This window comes from Typopeltis vanoorti, chromosome 1 (genome assembly GCF_054136105.1).
Source record: "Typopeltis vanoorti isolate ZY-2024b chromosome 1, IOZ_Tvanoo_1.0, whole genome shotgun sequence".
Lineage (NCBI taxonomy): Eukaryota > Metazoa > Arthropoda > Arachnida > Uropygi > Thelyphonidae > Typopeltis > Typopeltis vanoorti.
In genome coordinates, this window is record NC_143549.1 from 22,096,227 (window position 1) to 22,115,649 (window position 19,423).

The 19,423-nt window shown below is 37.0% G+C and overlaps 1 protein-coding gene across 1 annotated transcript in view; it reads right to left on the reverse strand.

Annotated features, from left to right (window-relative positions):
- The window catches only part of LOC150109826 (RNA helicase Mov10l1-like), a 422,682-nt gene that overhangs the window by 327,622 nt on the left and 75,637 nt on the right, over positions 1 to 19,423 (reverse strand). Inside the window, exon 5 of the mRNA XM_090414598.1 lies at positions 7,068 to 7,639. Coding sequence (XP_090270724.1) covers positions 7,068 to 7,639 — 572 coding nt within the window. The remainder of the gene's footprint in view (positions 1 to 7,067; positions 7,640 to 19,423) is intronic.

Sequence of the window (19,423 nt, forward strand, 5' to 3'; positions counted from 1 at the left end):
CAGGCATGTGACTAAGGTGTCTACGAAGGGTAAACAATTGTTCTTTTCCTTTTCCATAGTAAACTGGATTCTTGGATGTAGGCTATTGAGATGACTGAGGAAGGAGCCTAACGTGTCTGGGCTATGAGGCCAAATAGAGAACATATCATCTACATATCTTAGCCAGATAGAAGGTTTGAGTGGGGCTGAGTCTATGGTTCATTTTTCGAAATTTTCCATATAGAAATTGGCAGGGGGGGGAACCCATGGCGGTTCCATCTATCTGCTTGTAGATTTTGTTCTTCCATGAGAAATACCCAGAGTTAATGGCAAAGGAAAAGAGATCTAAGATGTTAGAGGGAAAAACGTTTTCTAAGAGAGATGAGGTGGAAATATTGGTAAACAAAGAGGAGATATCAAAGCTTACCAATACGTCTGTATTATTCAAGGTTAAATTTTCTGTGAGGGCTTTAAAGTGGGTCGAGTTTTTTATATAGGAAGTGGACCTTCCGATGAGGGGGGTCAGAGAGTTGGCCAGCTGTTTAGACAGTCTGTAGCAAGGTGCATTGGTGGCATCTACTATAGGCCTGAGTGGGGAATTGGGTTTGTGGATTTTTGGTAAACTGTATATTCGGGGGGAATGGGAGCGGAAAGGTCTAAGTTTTTTCGTGACGCCAGGGGACCAGGAAGATACTTTTTTAAGTAAGATTTTTAATTTCTTAACTTGTGTTTTTGTGGGGTCGTGTTTTAGCAGGATGTAGGTAGCGCGATCGCGGAGGATAATGTTCATTTCACGATTCTATTCACTGGTATTAAGAACGACTGTGGCATTACCCTTATCCGCTCTGGTGATGACGATACTTTTTTCTTTCCGTAGTTTCAGGAGAACCGTGCATTGGGCATACGACAAATTACTTTTTGGAGGTGAAGAATGAGTGAGGATGTTGGCTATGTTAAGTCTGATGTTGTTGGCTATCTCCGACGGTAAGCGACCAATCCCCCATTCGATGTTAACCATTACATCAAGCACCGGCACTTCCTTTGGAGCGATGGCAAAATTACGGCCAAGGCAAAGAGCACTGATGGCATCGTCGTTGAGCCTTTTGGAAGAGAGGTTTATTACTGTCTGGAGCGGTTGAATTTGTAGTTGTGGTTTGTCTTTAACCAGGTTGCTATATTTCTTGACGTGTTTATTTTTTATTTTTTGAAATTCTCTCTGTGCGGAAATTTCCGAAATGCCAGAGAGAATCGACCAAAGTTCAGGGTTAAGAAAGGTGGAGAGCTCTGAATGTAAGGAGCCAATGGCGGTGTTTGTCACTGAGAGGGTGGCACGAGTAGAGGCAATTTGCTCGCGTTGTAATGCCAGGCTGGCAAGGTTATATATATATACGAAGTGCTTTTTTGGAATGGAAATTGATCTTCTTTTTCATAGAATATGACCCCACAAAAACAAAAGTTAAGAAATTAAAAATCTTACTTAAAAAAAGTAACTTCCTGGCCCCCTGATGTCACAAAAAAACTTAAACCTTTCTGCTCCTGCCTGCTGAATATATGGTATACCAAAAATCCACAAACCCAATTCCCCACTCAGGCCTATAGTAGATGCCACCAATGCACCTTGCTACAGACTGTCTAAACAGCTGGCCAACTCTCTGACTCCCCTCATCAGAAGGTCCACTTCCTATATAAAACACTCGACCCACTTTAAAGCCCTCACAGAAAATTTAACCTTGAATAATACAGACATATTGGTAAGCTTTGATATCTCCTCTTTGTTTACCAATATTCCCTTAACTGACATCTTATCTCTCTTAGAAAACGTTTTTCCCTCTGACATCTTAGATCTCTTTTCCTTTGCCATTAACTCTGGGTATTTCTCTTGGAAGAACAAAATCTACAAGCAGATAGAGTGAACCGCCATGGGTTCCCCCCCCTCACCCCCCCTTGCCAATTTCTATATGGAAAATTTTGAAAAACGAGCCACAGACTCGGCCCTACTCAAACCTTCTATCTGGCTAAGATATGTAGATGATGTGTTCTCTATTTGGCCTCATGGCCCAGACACGTTAGACTCCTTCCTCAGTCATCTCAATAGCCTACATCCAAGAATCCAGTTTACTATGGAAAAGGAAAAGAACAATTGTTTACCCATCCTAGACACCTTAGTCACACGCCTGCCTAATAATATGCCTGCCTTCGCTGTATACAGAAAACCCACACACACAGGCAGATACATTCACAAACTCTCCCCACCACCACCCCTCTCAACAATATGGCATTATTAAAACTCTTACCAAGAGAGCCCACAATCTTTGTTCCAGTGCAACCGCCCTCACTACTGAGCTTAGCCACATACACAGCACTTTCCTCTCCGATGGCTACAGCAATCACAGTATCAAAAAAATAATCATTCCTCCACCATTCCCCATCCTTCTCATCAACAAAATTTTAAAAATGCCATCACCATACCCTACATCCGTGGCACATCCGAAAAAATAGCCAAGATACTAAAAAAGTACAACCTACACACACCATATAAGCCCCACAGCAAACTTGCTACCCTTATCTGTTCTACGAAAGATCAGCTCCCTCCTCTCTCTCTCTGCCTGGAGTTTACAAAGTACCCTGTTCCTGTAAGCTGGCATACTTTGGACAGACAGGCAGATCAGCATCCATCTGCCTGGAGGAACACAAGTCCTACATCTGTAAACACAACTATGGCCATTCAGGCTTGGCTGACCATGTTTTGGACACCACCCACAGGGTATCATGGAAGAAAACCACCATGCTCCACCACAGCAAATACAAGAAAGAGAGACTTTTATTAGAAGCTGCAGCAGCTCTCAGAAACCAACCAAATCTTAATAAATACGGTTGCATTAAGCTTCCAAAGATTTGGGAAACACTCATCACCAGAGGTCCCACCTTACATTCCAGGCCAACTACTACCGCCCTTAGAGGACGCTCCACCTAGATAGGTCTTTAGTGTCACCCACGTGGTTGGGCTTAGTATTGTAGAATATTTGTGTGCATGTTACATTAATTTTTTTGTAATCCCCGTAGATATCCTAGTGACTAGGATGAAATATAGGAAGTATTAAATTCTATTTTAATTCTTTTTGAGTGTTGTAAAAAATCCATTAAGCCTCCAACATGATGTCTTCACAGCACTTAAGCCTCTACACATGAATACTAATATCTATGTTGGTAATTTTATTTGGTGTTTTACATCACTATATACCCAAGTGTTTTTCCAATATTAGATATGTCAAAGAAGCATTCTTACACTGTTTTGTTCCAACGCACATGCTCCCGGTGCTTACAGGGAATGTGAGTATGCAATTAGTATTGTTCGTTTGTTCAGTTATCAAGGCTGTGTCGTTGCTGCTCACCAAATTACTAGATACCCATTGTGATGCGGCCCTTGGATAAATATTTTTTTTTAATGCAGCCCTCGGATTACCTAAGTTTGGATAGCCATGTTGTAAATAATTGTTGTTGAGGTATTATAATAATAATAATATTGTTGAGGTCTTGAGTGATCAATGCATAAGGGTGTTTCATCCTGATCAAAGTGGAATCATGAGGAACTTAAGTGCAAAGGACATAGAAGAGGATGAATTAATTGTGAGTGAGCAAGAAGCATTTGAGGAAATAAATAGTATTGATGTCAATAAGGCGATAGGATGATTTGATGACATATCACCACACATCTTAAGGAATTGGCAGTAGTATTGGCATGCCTGTTTAATAAGTCTTAGAACAGCACAGGTTCAAAGGAGTAGAAGGAAGATATAATTGTTCCACTGCATAAAGGTGGTGATAAGGCTGTAACTTCAAATTATATGCCAATCTGTATGTCTTGAGTTGTGGAGAAGGTACTACAGAAATAAATGAGAAGTAGGATACAAAAGTATGTTGATAACTGCAGTATTCTCTGTGGTTATCAACATGGGCTTGTGAAAGGGAGATAATGCTTTACTAATTTACTTCTACCAAGATGACAAATACCTTAGAGAAGGGAGATGCATGTACGGTGGTGTACTTGGATTTTGCAAGTTTTTGAAGTTTTTGATAGACTGCCACACAACAAACTGTTAAATAAATTGAAACAGATGAGATTGGATAACAGACTTCTGAGTTGCATCAGCAAGCTGTCAGATAGGTATCAGAAAGTTGTATATGGGGGCTGAAGTATCGCAAAAGAGGAAGGTCACTAATGGGGTACTACAGAGATCAGTTTTAGGACCATTACTGTTCAATTTGTATGTTAATGATATTGAAATGGGTTTAACTAGTGATATGCAGCTGTTTGCAGATGATGCAAAATTGGGCAGAGCAATGCAGAGTCTAGCAGATGTCATGGCCTTACAGGAGGACTTAAATAGATTGCATGAATGGGTGGGTAAGGGGAAATATTAGTTCAATGTTGAAAAGTGTATGGTTTTGAGATTTGTTAAGCAACAATGGGATGCAAAGTATACAATTGGTGGGGAAGTAGAGGAGATGAGAGATCTTGGAGTGATGGTGGACAAGGACCTGAAATTCAGGGGGCCACAGTGTGCAAGTTGTGAAGATCTCACATCAGATAATGGCAATGATGCAGAGGACCCTGACATTCAGAGATAAACAGGTTATGATGCTATTGTATAAGGTCTTGATCAGGCTTCATATGAATTATTGTGCACAGACCATCATTGGAAACCGTGTAAGAAAGGTGTGAGAAGAGCAGTGAGGAGCAGGTTCTTTGCATGGAGAGTAGTTGGTGAGTGGAATGCATTGCCTGAATGTAGACACAATGAATCAGTTTAAAGCAGTGGTTCTTAACCTTTTTATACTGACCTGCACCACAGTGAACTTCAATTTACATTCTTGCACTCACCCCCTTGAAAAATGTGTTTTTTATTTGTTAGAAAAGAAAATTTATTGCAAAACAGTTTATTGAAAAATACACATATATGTATCAACATAAAATCAAAATAACATATCAATTTTTAGTGACTAATTTGTTGTTGCTTTTTCATAATAATATTTTGAAAGCAAGGTTCCTTTTTTCAAAAGGACTATGTGCATGTCATCACTTGCATTTAAATGATTTTGGGTTTTTGTTTTTTGTGCAAAATGATGAAAATCCCATTTCGCAAAGATAGGTGGCAGCAAATGGTAGAAGTGTCTGCAATGCTGCCTTCACCAGTTGTGGAAATGGTTCTAACTGAGCACACACCAGAATTGTTCTAAATCCAATTTTTCAAATTCCATTTGAATACCTGCACTGGCTCGCATTTCAATAAGATCGTGTTTTATTAAATTACTGTTATTTATAGAATTAAGATCAAAAAGAAATGGATCCAGTATCCACCTCTACTCTTTGCCAATATCTCCAATGGAAAAATATCCATGAAAAGAATCAATCAATTGTTGCAAATGTATTACAATTTCAGGTAAAATTAAATTCTCTGGCAAAGTTTTTGATGCAAGTGCATGGCAATGCAACATGCAATGTGTTATTGTAACTTGCGGTACTTCTTTTTTTGATATAGGCAAAAAAAAAAAAAAATGGAATTATTGTCTAACATCGCAGGTGTACCATCTGTACATATTGAGCTAATCACATCCATTGGTATTTGATGTTTCGAGAAAAAAATTTTAATGTGATTAAAAACATCAATTCCTTTTGCCATCAGTTCCAGTTGATCACAAAATAAAAAAATTTCCAGAATTTCCTTTTCCTTCATGTATCACACAAATACTAATGACTCACTGCAATTATCAACATCAGTTGACTCATCCAATTGAATACATACTTTCAGAGAACTGGTTTTAATATCTTGTACTACTTGCAGTAAAATATCCTGACTGATATCTTAAATGCGTGATTAAATCACATCGTTTAATAACGGAATCTGCTGAATTTTCTTATGTGCTTCAGAACCTAATGCAATTTTTGCAATTTCCAATGCACATGGTTTCACCAATTCTTCAGCTATTGTATGAGGTTTTTTTCTTTATGCACAGACATGCCAGCTTATAAGAAGCTTCTAGAAAAGGCTTCTGAACTAACACAGAGTCAAATTTTGTAATAGTACCGCTGCTATTGAATCATGCCTTCTTAGACTTCAAGATGTTAAGTATATATCCTGCAGTTTTACCACCATGCTGATTGCTGAAATGTTCTAACAACTTTGACGGTTTAAGATTGGAGTTTGAAAATATTTTGTAGCATAAAATGCATTGTGATCTTTGAGTATCATCTTTCGCTGTTGCACAAGTAACTCCATAAGCAACATAATCACCATTCCATTGGCATCTTTTTGCCATGGCAAGGATTACTACAAATAATAAATTAATATTTGGCCATGGTTCCTTAAGAAAATTATAAAATAACATGTAAACAAAAATTAATTTTAGTTCTTACTAAACTTTTCAAAATTCGAGAGAAAAAATTTAATCAATTGTTCTTTACTTACTGATTACTGCCGGTAAAACAAAAAAATAGCATTCATTTGTCATTTGATGCACTTTTTTGACATTTGTACACAACATTTCTCATGACATATACAAATGTACATGTCATGAGAAATGATGTTTCTCATAACAATGGCAAGTGTATGTGCAGCAAGTATCCGTGCGTTCGGTTTGGGCATATTCATGAGTGGCAGTACATTCAGGAATATTTTTTGAATATAGTGATTTTTAATTTCTTAAAATGTAACAAATAAAAAATATGTATAACTTACATTTAATGGTTCTTGGTGAAATAGAATAATTCTGTATGGATTGAAAGATTATATATCTTAAATATAATTTAGTTTGCATAACTTTTTCCTCTCGTGGAAAAAGCAAATGTGATTTAAATAATTAGTCAATGTATGCTGGAATATTTTCCAGCTCGTAACCCCATTCTTTAAAGCTTATAATTCTTATAAGCTTTAAACCAGTGGTTAAGAAACACTGGTTTAAACATGGCTGGATGAGCATTGTGTGACAGTGTGTTCCTCCCACGATGAGTCTCTGATTCCATGGAGGTCAGATGATGATGATGATAATAATAAAGAAAAAATAATAATATACTTTGTATGTAAGCTTACCACAAGATCAACTGCACTGTTTGAAGGTGCACAAACTAGGATACGACTAGATGGAATATTCTGAAATAACTGAAGAACAGCTTCAACTACAGTTACTGTTTTTCCTGTTCCAGGAGGTCCAAATATTATATAAGGAACTGGTCTACATTCACCACTTAGGATTCTTCTTACAGCAGCTCTTTGGTTATTGTTCAGTTTAGTATTATGAAATTTCAGTGTGTGAAATTCTGATTCTGATAAGAATTTTGAATTATTAGGAGCCAAAGTTTCCTTTTCAGTGCTAACGTAACATACAGATAAATTATGCACCTTCTGGTTATCACTTTCTGCATAATAACTATCAGACTTCTTGATTGTATGTGACAGTGAAGATAATTTTACATTTGTTTCACTTTTACATTTTGTACCTCTTGTAGTATTTTTTGTGTCATGTTGTTCTCCATTTGAATTCACAGAAACATCTTTTGATTTCAGTGCACCATATACAGATGATTTAGAAAATGCGCTTGTGGTGTGATTCATAAGACTGATAACTTGAGGCTTCTTCAACTGCACTTCTGATGGGAATAAAACTGAGAAAGGGAGAGAAAATAAAGCACAATTAGTTCCAAAAATTTTCCATATGTGTCCAAGAAAATTATATAATAAAAAAGGACATCACATTTCAGTTTTTGCAAAACTATGAAACTGATTAGAATCATCTACAAGGAATATTTTCAACAAATATATTATAATGCTAAAGCATTCTCCTTGCTCCCAATCAATTTTCATACTTTATATATATACTTTCATAAGTTTAGAGACAAGCAACAGGAGCTACATTTGGTTTTTATTGATCTGGAGAAAGCTTATGATAGAGTGCCAAGGCAAGAAGTCTGGAGGTGTTTGAGGGAGAAGAAGGTACCGGAGAAATATGTCAGGTTGGTGCAGGAGATGTACAGAAATGTAAAGACAATAGTTCGAACCTGCCTGGGAGAGACAGAAAGTTTTCAGTGACAGTTGGCTTGCATCAAGGGTCAGCATTAAGTCCGTTCCTGTTTAATATTGTGATGGAGGTGGTGACGGAAGACGCATCTTGGACTATGTTGTATGTAGATGACATCGTGCTGTATGCAGAATCAAGAGAAGAAGTGGCAGCTAAACTGGAAAGTTGGAGAAAAGTATTGGAAGAGAGGTATGAGACTGAGAAGAGGTAAGACAGAGTATATATGTCACAAAGGGGATGGCAGCCAGGAGACAGATCTAGAGCTGGAAGGAAATGTTATCAGGAAGGTCAGTGACTTTAGCTACTTAGATTCAACAATGAAAGAGGATGGTGAGGCTGAGAATGAAGTGGGATGCAGAATACAAGCAGGATGGAGGAACTGAAGAGAGAGAGATGGCTGGAGTGCTATGCGATAAGAGGGTACCGATCAATTTTAAAGGCAAAATCTACAGGCCAGTAGTGAGACCAGCTATGATGTATGCTATGGAAACTGTGGCCCTGAGGAAAAATAACATCAGCAGGATGGAGGTAGCAGAGATGAGAATGCTTAGGTGGATGTGCGGTGTGACCAGAAATGATCGCCTGAGAAATGATTATGTAAGTGGAACAGTGAAAGTTACGAACTTAGGAGCAAAGATACAGAAGGCAAGGTTGAGATAGTTTGGTCATGTGATGAGGGGGGAAGAAGAGTATGTGGGAAGAAAGGTCATGCAGATGGATGTGCAGGGGAAGAGGAAGTGCAGACAGCCAAAGAAAAGATGGAGGGAGATGGTGAAGGAGGACCTGAGGATGAAGAACTTGAATGTGGCTACAGCCCAAGACAGGAGGTCGTGGAGGAGACACACCACAAACAGTGACCCTACTTAAGTGGGAAAAGCTGCAGAAGAAGAAGATATATATACTTTTCATATATTTATAAGCAAGATCAGCCTGCCTGGTTGGCCAAGTGGTTAGCATATCTGCTCTCCAGCCAAAAGGCTGTGGATTCGAATCCCACCGCAGGCAGGATTCGAATCCACATTCGAATCTGCATACCACCACTAGTAACATCCAATGGATATTACTAGTGGTGGTATGCAGTAGATGGCATTGGTGTAGTTGTAGTTGGTGAAGAGTTGTGCCCTCCCCTGGAGGTGTTACATAATAATAATAATCTCCAAACTGGCAAGCTTTGTCGATTGGTAGAGCCTCTGCTACTAATGGCTCACAAAAAGTTAAGCAAGTTTGAGCATGGTTAGTAGTTGGAAGGGGTTCAATCGTTCGATGCTGTTGCCACACTCTGCCTCGATGAATCTTTTGGACTCCCTGGAGGTGTCACATAATAATAATCATAATAATAATAATAATAATAATAATAATAAAAGCATTCAAATGTGCTTTTAACTTAACAAATTAGTTAACGCTTATTATTATTTTGATTGTAACCCAGAACTCTTATCCCAACAGTAAAGCTATTTTTCTCTGTGACATCAATATGCACAACTTAAACTGGCTCACTTTTTCAGTTCTGCTCATTCAGTTGGAAGTGACAAAAGCATCAACAGTCTGTGCATCCATTAGAATCCAATACTCAAAAATATAGACACGAGAGTCTTAGCTAAGGCCTGTCTAAAAATTATTATCTATATTCTCGGATTTTGAAAAAGCTGGAAAGATAGGTAAATGAATAAGGATTCAGTTTAATGCAACCAAATGTAAGGTCTTGAAATATGGGATCCATAAATGAGAGGCTACCTACTCTGTTGCTGGGATACTAGAGGAAGTGGAGGAGGTTAAGGATAATGGGATGATTATTGACAGAAATGTGAAGTTTAGGGGACAAACTCTAGAAGTCATAAAACTAACTCAAAGGATAGCTGCAAAAACTCAGAAGCACACTAACCAGCAGAGATGGAAGAGTGATGATTCCACTCTATAAAGCCCTGATCAGACCACATCTGCCTTACTGTACTCTACTCTCCTTTGATCACTGGTCTTTGAATGGGATAAATTAAGCTTGGAGAGGATACATAAGTAGAAGAAAAAATTATATCAGGAGTGTACAATATTAATTATGAGGACAGACTGAAGGAATGTGGACTGCACAGTTTATTAAATAGAAGATAAAGACATGATATGATCGAGACATTAAGCTGCTGAGAAATAATTAGAGGTCTGATGTGGGGAGATCTTTTGTATAGAAGAAGGGGAAGGAGCCATTCCTGGAATTTACAAATGAAAGTGATGAGCAAGAGTATGAGGATTGGCATTTTTGCATGGAGGGTGGTTGCCTGATAGCATAGTGAGAACAAGAAATGTGAATGAGTTCAACAAGTCTTATGATAGATTCTGTGTTGTGTAAGATGGGTGTCACACAGTGAGTCTTGTGATGATAATAATAATAATATTAATGATAATATTCTGTTTGTAAGTATATATATATCTTAAGAAAAGCATCCAACCAGCAAACAGTAATAAGCAGGATTTAAGGAAAGGATTCTTAGCAGTTATTGGAAGCATATACTTCCAATAAACCAGTTAACTGAAAAATGCAGAAAATACCATCTTCTACTTCATTCTATTTTGTCCTATTTATCAATTTCAAAACATATTTGACATAGTAAAAAATAATGCAGTTTTTGATATTCACAAAAAAGATCAAGTCACCAAACAGCCATATAACAGATTAATACAAAACATATATACAGGCAGTGAGACCCTGATTACTCTTAAAAAAAAACTAGAAATATGTCTAGGGAGAGGAGTGAGAAGAGCAGATGTGATTTCCTCCAGTCTTTTTACAATTTCAGAAAGCATTTCAAAAACACAAACCTAGATGGAGGTTTAAATACAGACAGGGAGGATCTTAAAATACTTCTGTTTGTTGATCTAGCAGTTGCATTTGCAGTCTTATTTCCCTTAATTCCAATGTGGCTGGGTATCCACAACAACCAGACATCAAAAATAAGGATTTTCATTTTGTACAACAGCAGTAACATCTCAATCTGGCATTTGATGTGGATTATACTTATGAGAACAGATAGCCTGTAAAGAGCTCAATGATTCTATATAAATTATGCACTTTTGGAGCCATTTTCTTTTATATGCACAAGTGCAAACCAAATGGCATGCAACTCTGCTGTATATTTACTACAATCAGGTGGGATCTGGTTGTAGATAGTAATGTTAGGAAACACAGTACTACATCCAACAGAGATCTCTGATTGCAAACCATCAGCATAGATGGGCAAGAGATCAGAGTAGGACACTCTGTGTACATTAAACAATTGCAAGTGAACAGATGGTGGAGTATAAGACTTCTGTCGCAGACAAAGTGAGAGGTTGAAGGATGGAGTGCAAACCTGCATTGGAGGGATGCTGTTATGTTTGGTGTAGACAATGTTGTCAGCAAGATTTTATTTTTAGTGCATAATTAAGAATTATGCAAAACCATACACTTGAGACCCATAATCCAGCTTTGAATATATAAGTGCATGATAAAGAAAAAACATAATGAAGATCAATCCACACTCCATTCAGCAGAGGATAGAGTGCAAAGGAGATTCAATGATCTCTTGCATTTTTCTCTTAGTTGATGAACATGTGCAAGAAATGTAAGTGTTCTGTCAAAGATGAATCCCAAGGACTTGTCTTCTATTGCTACTGGAATAACAGTTTGTCCAATTCTTAATTTAGGATCTTGGTGAAAAATAGAAATGTACAGACACTTCTTTTGGCTGATAACCTGAACCCATTACTAAGAGCCCATAGAGAAACATGACCAATTGTTTGCTGAACAACATAGAGAGCATTGTCTACAGCGGGAGGAAGCTATTCAGTGACTGAGTTAACTTTGATAGCAAATAGTGTGACACTTAAGACAGAGCCTTAGGAAACACCCTGTAGATGATATGGCTGAGATAGCATACTTCCTGCACTGACTTGGAAATCTCGCCTGCACAAAGTTTTTAATAAATTATTATTATTACATGACACCTTGATGAGTCCAAAGACTCATCAAAGGAGGGCACTTATTCTACAACTCACCATCACCACCACTCAAATCCACCAACTACAGCTAACCACATCATCTACACCAATGCCATCTACTGGCCACCACTATTTTCACAGACAATCACAAACATCCATGACCATGGTGGGATTTAAACCTGCAGCCTTTTGAATGGAGAGTGGATATGCTAACCACTAAGCCAACCAGGCTGGCAAATACAGAAAGGTGCCCTTTGAGACATAGCTTATAGAGATCTTTTAATGTGCCATATCTCAAGGTTGTGTCATGAGCTTTTTCTATGTCAAAGAAAACTGAAATTAGATGTTCTTGTTTTGGGAATGCATCTCTTATAGAAGTTTCTAAATGAACCAAATGATCTAAAGTTGATTGGTGTATACAAAAGCCACACTGTGCATTGGAGAGAAGATTGTTTCTTTCTAAATACCAGAGAAAAACAACTTACAAAGACAGCTTGTCAGACATATGACTTATGCCAAGAATCCAGAAACTATTCCTCTGAAAATATTATGTTATATATTAAGATGAGATCCATAGAGGATATCAGGCTTTATTGCACTAGGGTGAGATAACAAAAGAGCTCTTTTTAGTTCCTCCTTAACAAATGATGGAGTGTATGATTAAAGCCCCATTGGTAGAAAAATTCACCTTTGTTTCTCTTGCTGCACTTTTACTATTAAAAATTCAGTAGGATATGAGCTGTTACTGAGATTCTGGCAAAATTTTCTCCTGAAGTGTCTGCAATCAGCAATAATAAGAAAATGGTTTAAGGTAGCAAACAGCGTTCTATATGTACCTTTCATTTTCTGGATTTTATCCCATACAATTTTTGTACTGGTTATGAGGTAAATTGGGTCCAAGATTGTTTTGACTCTGATGTCTCACATAACATGGTTTGGCCTGAGCATGCTTAAAAACTATTAAGTTTGATGTGATGAAGTATCTACAAAATATACCCATGCACTATGATGATCTTTTCTGGCTGCCCTGGCATCTGGGTTCCACCAAGGCTTTAGATAGAGTGGAAATCAAGATGATGTTTTGGAATAAAGGCTGTTGCTGCCTGCACAAAGCAGTCTTTTACAAACTTTATTGCTTCATTGATAGGTATTTGAATGACTGTATCAGTATTAAATTTTGTTAAGATGGGAAAAAGTATTCCAGTCAGCCTAGTGCATTTTCCATATGAGTATCTATGTAGGAGAACATGGCTCCTGTGAACACAATGAAGATACCAATTAAAGATACCAAGAAATTATATGCTTGGTCTAATCCTTTATCCAAGTGTAAGCAAACAAGTTTGTGCCTGAACTATTTTCAGGAGTGGGAAAACTCATGAAAAAGTGGAAACTTCCAACAACGTTCTCTAATCCAGAGTAATTTAATAATAAGGTATGACACCTTTTGGCAACTCATATATGAAAATATGACTTCTGCATTATTTCAACCTTGGTATCACATCTGGGTCTGGCTCCCACTGAAGAGACCTCAATAAAGGTCGAAACCAGTCTGGGTAGTGACCCTTCTCATAATGAATAGCATTATACATACCTGTAAGGATATGTGCTTTGCATTATGGGATACTAAGGCAAGTGATGTGAAAAGTCTTAGCTTCTTTATACAAGTTGCCCCAGTCCTGAAAATAGTTCAGGTGCAAACTTATTTGCTTACACTTGGATAAAGGATTAAACCAAGTACAGGTAACCCTTGTATAACATGGTCTACAAACTGTAGTAACCCTTGTTCAACATGGTACTTATACAACGCGGTTTCGATATAACAAATTCTACAAATTGTAATCACCCTTTATCTTTTCATATATTTTTCACCACGCGACTTAAAAATCAAATTTTATCTTCGTTAAATTTGTGTCTGCCTGTATCGCACATGTAGTTATAAGTAGCAAATTTATATTCGGGTAAATAGCTTTAGCACACATGTACGTCAATTGTTTACCATATAAAGTGTTTATTGTTGAAAATTGTCTTCGTTTTCTGCCAGGAAAGCCAATTAAAAATCATAAGTGTGTTAATCTCAAGCTGAGCACTTTATTTTCTAGTGAGTTACATACAATATGTAATGCATTTTTATGTAAAAATTTTATTTTTATAGTAATGGCCACTTTCAACCATATCGCATAAGAGGACTTTTGCAATATGGTTGAAAATGAATTAGTGAATTAATTGATGGGGAAATAGATTTATATGAGGAGGAACTGGTACAATTAATAGATGATGTTGAACCAAATGGAGGAAAAAGTTCTGCCAAAGATTTCAATTGTAATGAATCTGTTAAAGAATTCAGTTTAAAGAAATTAGCAAAAGGATTGGACTTAGCAAGAAATTTAGGAAGTTATTTTATGGATAATGATCCCTCAATGGAGAGCTCCAGAAAATTCACAAGACAATTGGATAATTGTTTAGCTCCATATTATGAACTTAATAAAATATTGCAGTATAGTGATAAGCAAGCTCTTATTGCTGACTTTTTGATAACTAAACCAGCCAAAGTATGCAATGAGAATTATACAAGTCATATACTAGAGATTCAAATGATGAACGTCCACTAGTAAATAAAGACCATCTACAAAATGTTATTTTTGAAGATAGTGATGATGATTAAAATATGCATTTTATTTTATTTTGCTTAAAACATCTATGCATTATGTGCAATGAAGCTTATATTTCTATTTTTATAAGCTTATACCATGTATTTCATAGTTTATGTTTTCTTAACTTACATGAATTACCTGAATTAAATAAACATTTTTTTGTTTGTTGGATATGTCATTGTTGTTTATATAATTAAAAAAAAAATATTTTGGAACATAACCCTATTTTTCTATGTGATCTGAGTCTCGCATAATACGATTTATATAACGCAGCATTTCTGTGGAACCTAATACTCGCGTTACCTGTATATAATTTCTGGGTATCTTTAATTTGTAGCATCACCAAGTGGAAAAAGCTAGGCTTAATTTAAACATCAGCCAAATAAAAGTGATGGCTTCTCGTAATTTAAATGAATTTATAATAGAAGAAGATGAAATAAAAATCACTGAAAGAGGATTTACTGAGATCCAGAATCAGAAATGATGGTAAATGAGAAGAAGAAATTAAAAGAAGGATAGTCACACAAAAAAAAAGGGATGTTAAACCTGACAAAATTATGAAAGATAGAGGTGTGAGTTAGGCCACAAAAATTAGAATTGTCAAAGCAATGGTATTTCCAATAGCGATGTATGGAAATGAAAGCTGGATTATTAGTAAAAAGACAGAAAGTGAATTGATTCATTTGAATTATGGGTGTGGGGGAGACTATTAAGAATTTCATGGACTGCAAGAATGACTAATAAGAAAGTTTTAGAGAATATAAAGACAGAATGCTCCTTGAATTGATTCATTTGAATTATGGGTGTGGGGGAGACTATTAAGAATTCCATGGACTGCAAGAATGACCAATAAGAAAGTTTTAGAGAATATAAAGACAGAATGCTCCTTGGAGACGATGATCACTAAACAGAAGTTGGTGTACTTTAGACATATTATGCAAGGTGATGAATCATTGGAAAAGGCAGTTATGTGTTATGTTAGGGAAGATTGAGGGAAAAAGAAGTGGAAGACACAAAAGAGTTGGATGTACAACATAAAAAACTTACCAACTTGAACTTACGATTACTCAAAGAAAGGACAAGAAACCGAGTCGGATGAAGAGCATTTGTTCACAGGATCACCAAGAATTGAAAACAACTAGATAGCACATAACAACAACACAACAAGTATGATTAATGTAATATAATGAAATATATGTAGTATGATAAAATAAAAAATTAATTAATTAAATAAAATTAAAATAATAATAATAAACATTTGATTTGGCCATTAAACTTTCCATATGAATGTATCAACATTACCATAAATTTGTTTTGGACTTTTAAGACCACGAGGTATGTGGATTAATCATCACATTTTTTATTTATTTATTTATGATGACCACACACATGGAAGGTCATGGGACCTATAACACTATGGTGCCATCTTGGGTAGGTGATTAAGGAGAAAAAGTAGCCTAGTGATAAATTTCTTAGAGTTGGAGAGTGTACTCAGTATGGGGAAGATTGTTTCAAAGAATAGCGATGTACTGAATGAAGGAAAATGATGAAAAGTTTGTTCAGTGTTTGGAGCCGAACAGCATATGGGTGTTGGCCAATGGCTGCTATAGTTCTTACATAGTTAAAAGACAGCGGAGGAACAGTAGTGACCAATTCAGAGGAGCAGCACTCATCACTCATGAAAGTATCTACAGAAGAGGCATAGCACAGAAACAGAGCACCTATGGAAAAGTGACTAAAGGGAGTCTATGAGAGAAGGATCATATATTAAGCAGATTACCCTCTTCTGAATATCATCAAGGATTCTTAGGAAGGTGTCTTGGGTGCATCACATCAAGGTTTCAAAGCTGGTCAGATCTAAGACTTATAAAGTGTAGAAGTTGAGAGGAAGAGGAGTAATGTTTGAACAAAAAAGAACACCAAGCATCATAGAAGCTGATGAGACTATGTATGCAATATGTTTTTTCCAGGATAAAATGGATGTAACAGTGGACTCAAGAAGAAAGTGTTAATCTTGAAAAGAAAATTGGAACTTTATTATAAGTAGGGAGTGAGCCTCAAGATCTATATGACTAATGACTGAAATCCGTGAAGACAATTTAGTAAATTGTCTTCACTGATCTCATCCACCTTCGGATACAAGCCATGGAAAGATTTGGGAAAACTCATGTTATCACACTCTCGATATTTCAAAGGCATTTGATTGTGCCTGGCAGTGAGGTCTCCTGAACAGGCTACCTCCCTTTTGTACTCTGCAATTGGTTTCCAGCTTCCTCACTGGTCGTTCATTGCTTGTCATGGCAGATGGCTTCCTCACTTTAGATTTCTCCATAATGCTTGAGTACTCCAAGGTTCTGTACTCTCAACCATACTTCCTCCTTTGCATCAATGATCTCCTCTCTCTTTCTCTGCCTTCAAATCCTGTTCACAGCCTTGTCAATGACAGTACTTTTCATTCCTGTTCTTCATTGTCAAAATCCCTGTAGTGAAAAGTACTGTCATCGACAAGGCCGTAAACAGGATTTGAAGGCAGAGAAAGAGAGAAATCATTGATGTAAAGGAGGAAGTATGGTTGAGAGTACAGAACCTCGGAGTACCCAAGCATTATGGAGAAATCTAAAGTGAGGAAGCCATCTGCCATGACAAGCAATGAACGACCAGTGAGGAAGCTGGAAACCAATTGCAGAGTACAAAAGGGAGGTAGCCTGTTCAGGAGGCCTCACAGCCAGGCACAATCAAATGCCTTTGAAATATCAAAAGCGTCATAACATGGGTTTCTCCAAATCTTTCCATGGCTTGTGTCCAAAGGTGGATGAGATCAGTTGTAGAACAAGAATGGCAGAATCCATATTGGCAATCGCTAATTAATTGTAGGTCTTCAGGTAATGAAGAAACTGGTTGATGATAACCTTCTCAATCACTTTTTGAAAATAGCAATGGTCGATAGTGAGATAGCTGACTTTTGTCTCACTTTCTGGATATAGGATAGATATAGACTTGCTTCTATGCTGCTGGGCAGATGCCAGTAGAATATGATAGCTTATATGGGTGATACTGGATGAGCGTTAATTCTCGAACACAATTTTGAACACAACTTGAGGAACACTGGACCAGGAGTCTTATTGGTATTGATATTAATCAGAATTTTTTTTTTGATATCCTTCTGGAAAAACTTTGGTGGAGGTAGGCAGTGAACAGTTTATGGTAGTTGAGTGAGGCCTCGGTCATCCATGCAAGAGTTGTAGGAAAAACTGACCCCAAGAGGTCTGTCTGCCTTTTCTTTTGGTCATAGTGCCATCAGGATGCAAGAAAGGCCAGAACAGAGAAGGGGTAGAAGTTGTGCCCAACAGTCATAGCAAGGGACCAGAATACTCAACTGCCAGTTCAGCAGTAGGCAAGTTTATTATTATTATTAATAATAATATTACCCCCCACCCCATGGATGTATTTGTGTGGTTTTAGCAATTTTTCTATTGAATATTTGAGAGAAGGATCATATATTAAGCAGATTAGCCTCTTCTGAATATCATCAAGGATTCTTAGGAAGGTGTCTTGGGTGCATCACATCAAGGGAACAATATTTCAAAGCTGGTCAGATCTAAGACTTATAAAGTGTAGAAGTTGAAAGGAAGAGGAGTAATGTTTTGAACAAAAAAGAACACCAAGCATCATAGAAGCTGAAGAGACTATGTATGCAATATGTTTTTTCCAGGATAAAATGGATGTGACAGTGGACTCAAGAAGAAAGTGTTAATCTTGAAAAGAAAATTGGAACTTTATTATAAGTAAGGAGTGAGCCTCAAGATCTATATGACTAATGACTGAAATACTGATCTCATCATCTTCAAATGGAGTGAAAACAATTTAGTAAATTGTCTTCACTGATCTCATCCACCTTCGGACACAAGCCATGGAAAGATTTGGGAAAATTCATGTTATCACACTCTCGATATTTCAAAGGCATTTGATTGTGCCTGGCAGTGAGGCCTCCTGAACAGGTTACCTCCCTTTTGTACTCTGTTCAAGTGTTCTCTGCCAGGTTGGCAGGAAAAAGACCTAGAGGAAGACCAAGATATAGGTGGATTGATATGGTAAAAAGTGCCTTAGAAGATAGAAATATAACATCTGATAATGTTGGAGTCCTCACAGATAACAGATTGATTTGGTGGAAAATTGTAGATAGGAAGTTAGTAATGATGTAAATTTTTCATGCAGTACTATTATATCCTGTATACTCCTTGAGGGTACATTTCGGGAATTTGATGATGATGAGAGAAACATCCAGAAGTCATTCAGGGAGGGCACATATCACCCACACTAGCTGCCATACCTTTTTTTGAATTTACTAATAGTACTTGCACTCACAACCTCCAAAGGTAACCCATTCTAATCATGCACTGCTCTATGAGGGAAAAATCTAGTCCACTTCTTCAATGCATTTACTCTCACTTCCATGGATGCCTTCTCACACTCTCCATAAAATGAAAAATTTCATCTTTGCTATATGGCCCTTGAACTTCAACTTTCTATCTACTAAAACTCCAAGATCCCTAGCCTGATCAGATTCTTCAAGTGTACTCTCATCAATAAGCCACTGAATATCTCAGTGGCTTATTGATGAGACTTTACATGACTTTACATTAAACATTAAAAATGAACATTAAACTGATAGCCATTTTTGCATGCCTAAAATTTCAGCCCATTCAAAGCATTCTGCAAGAATTGCATATCAGCCACATTTTTGGTTATCC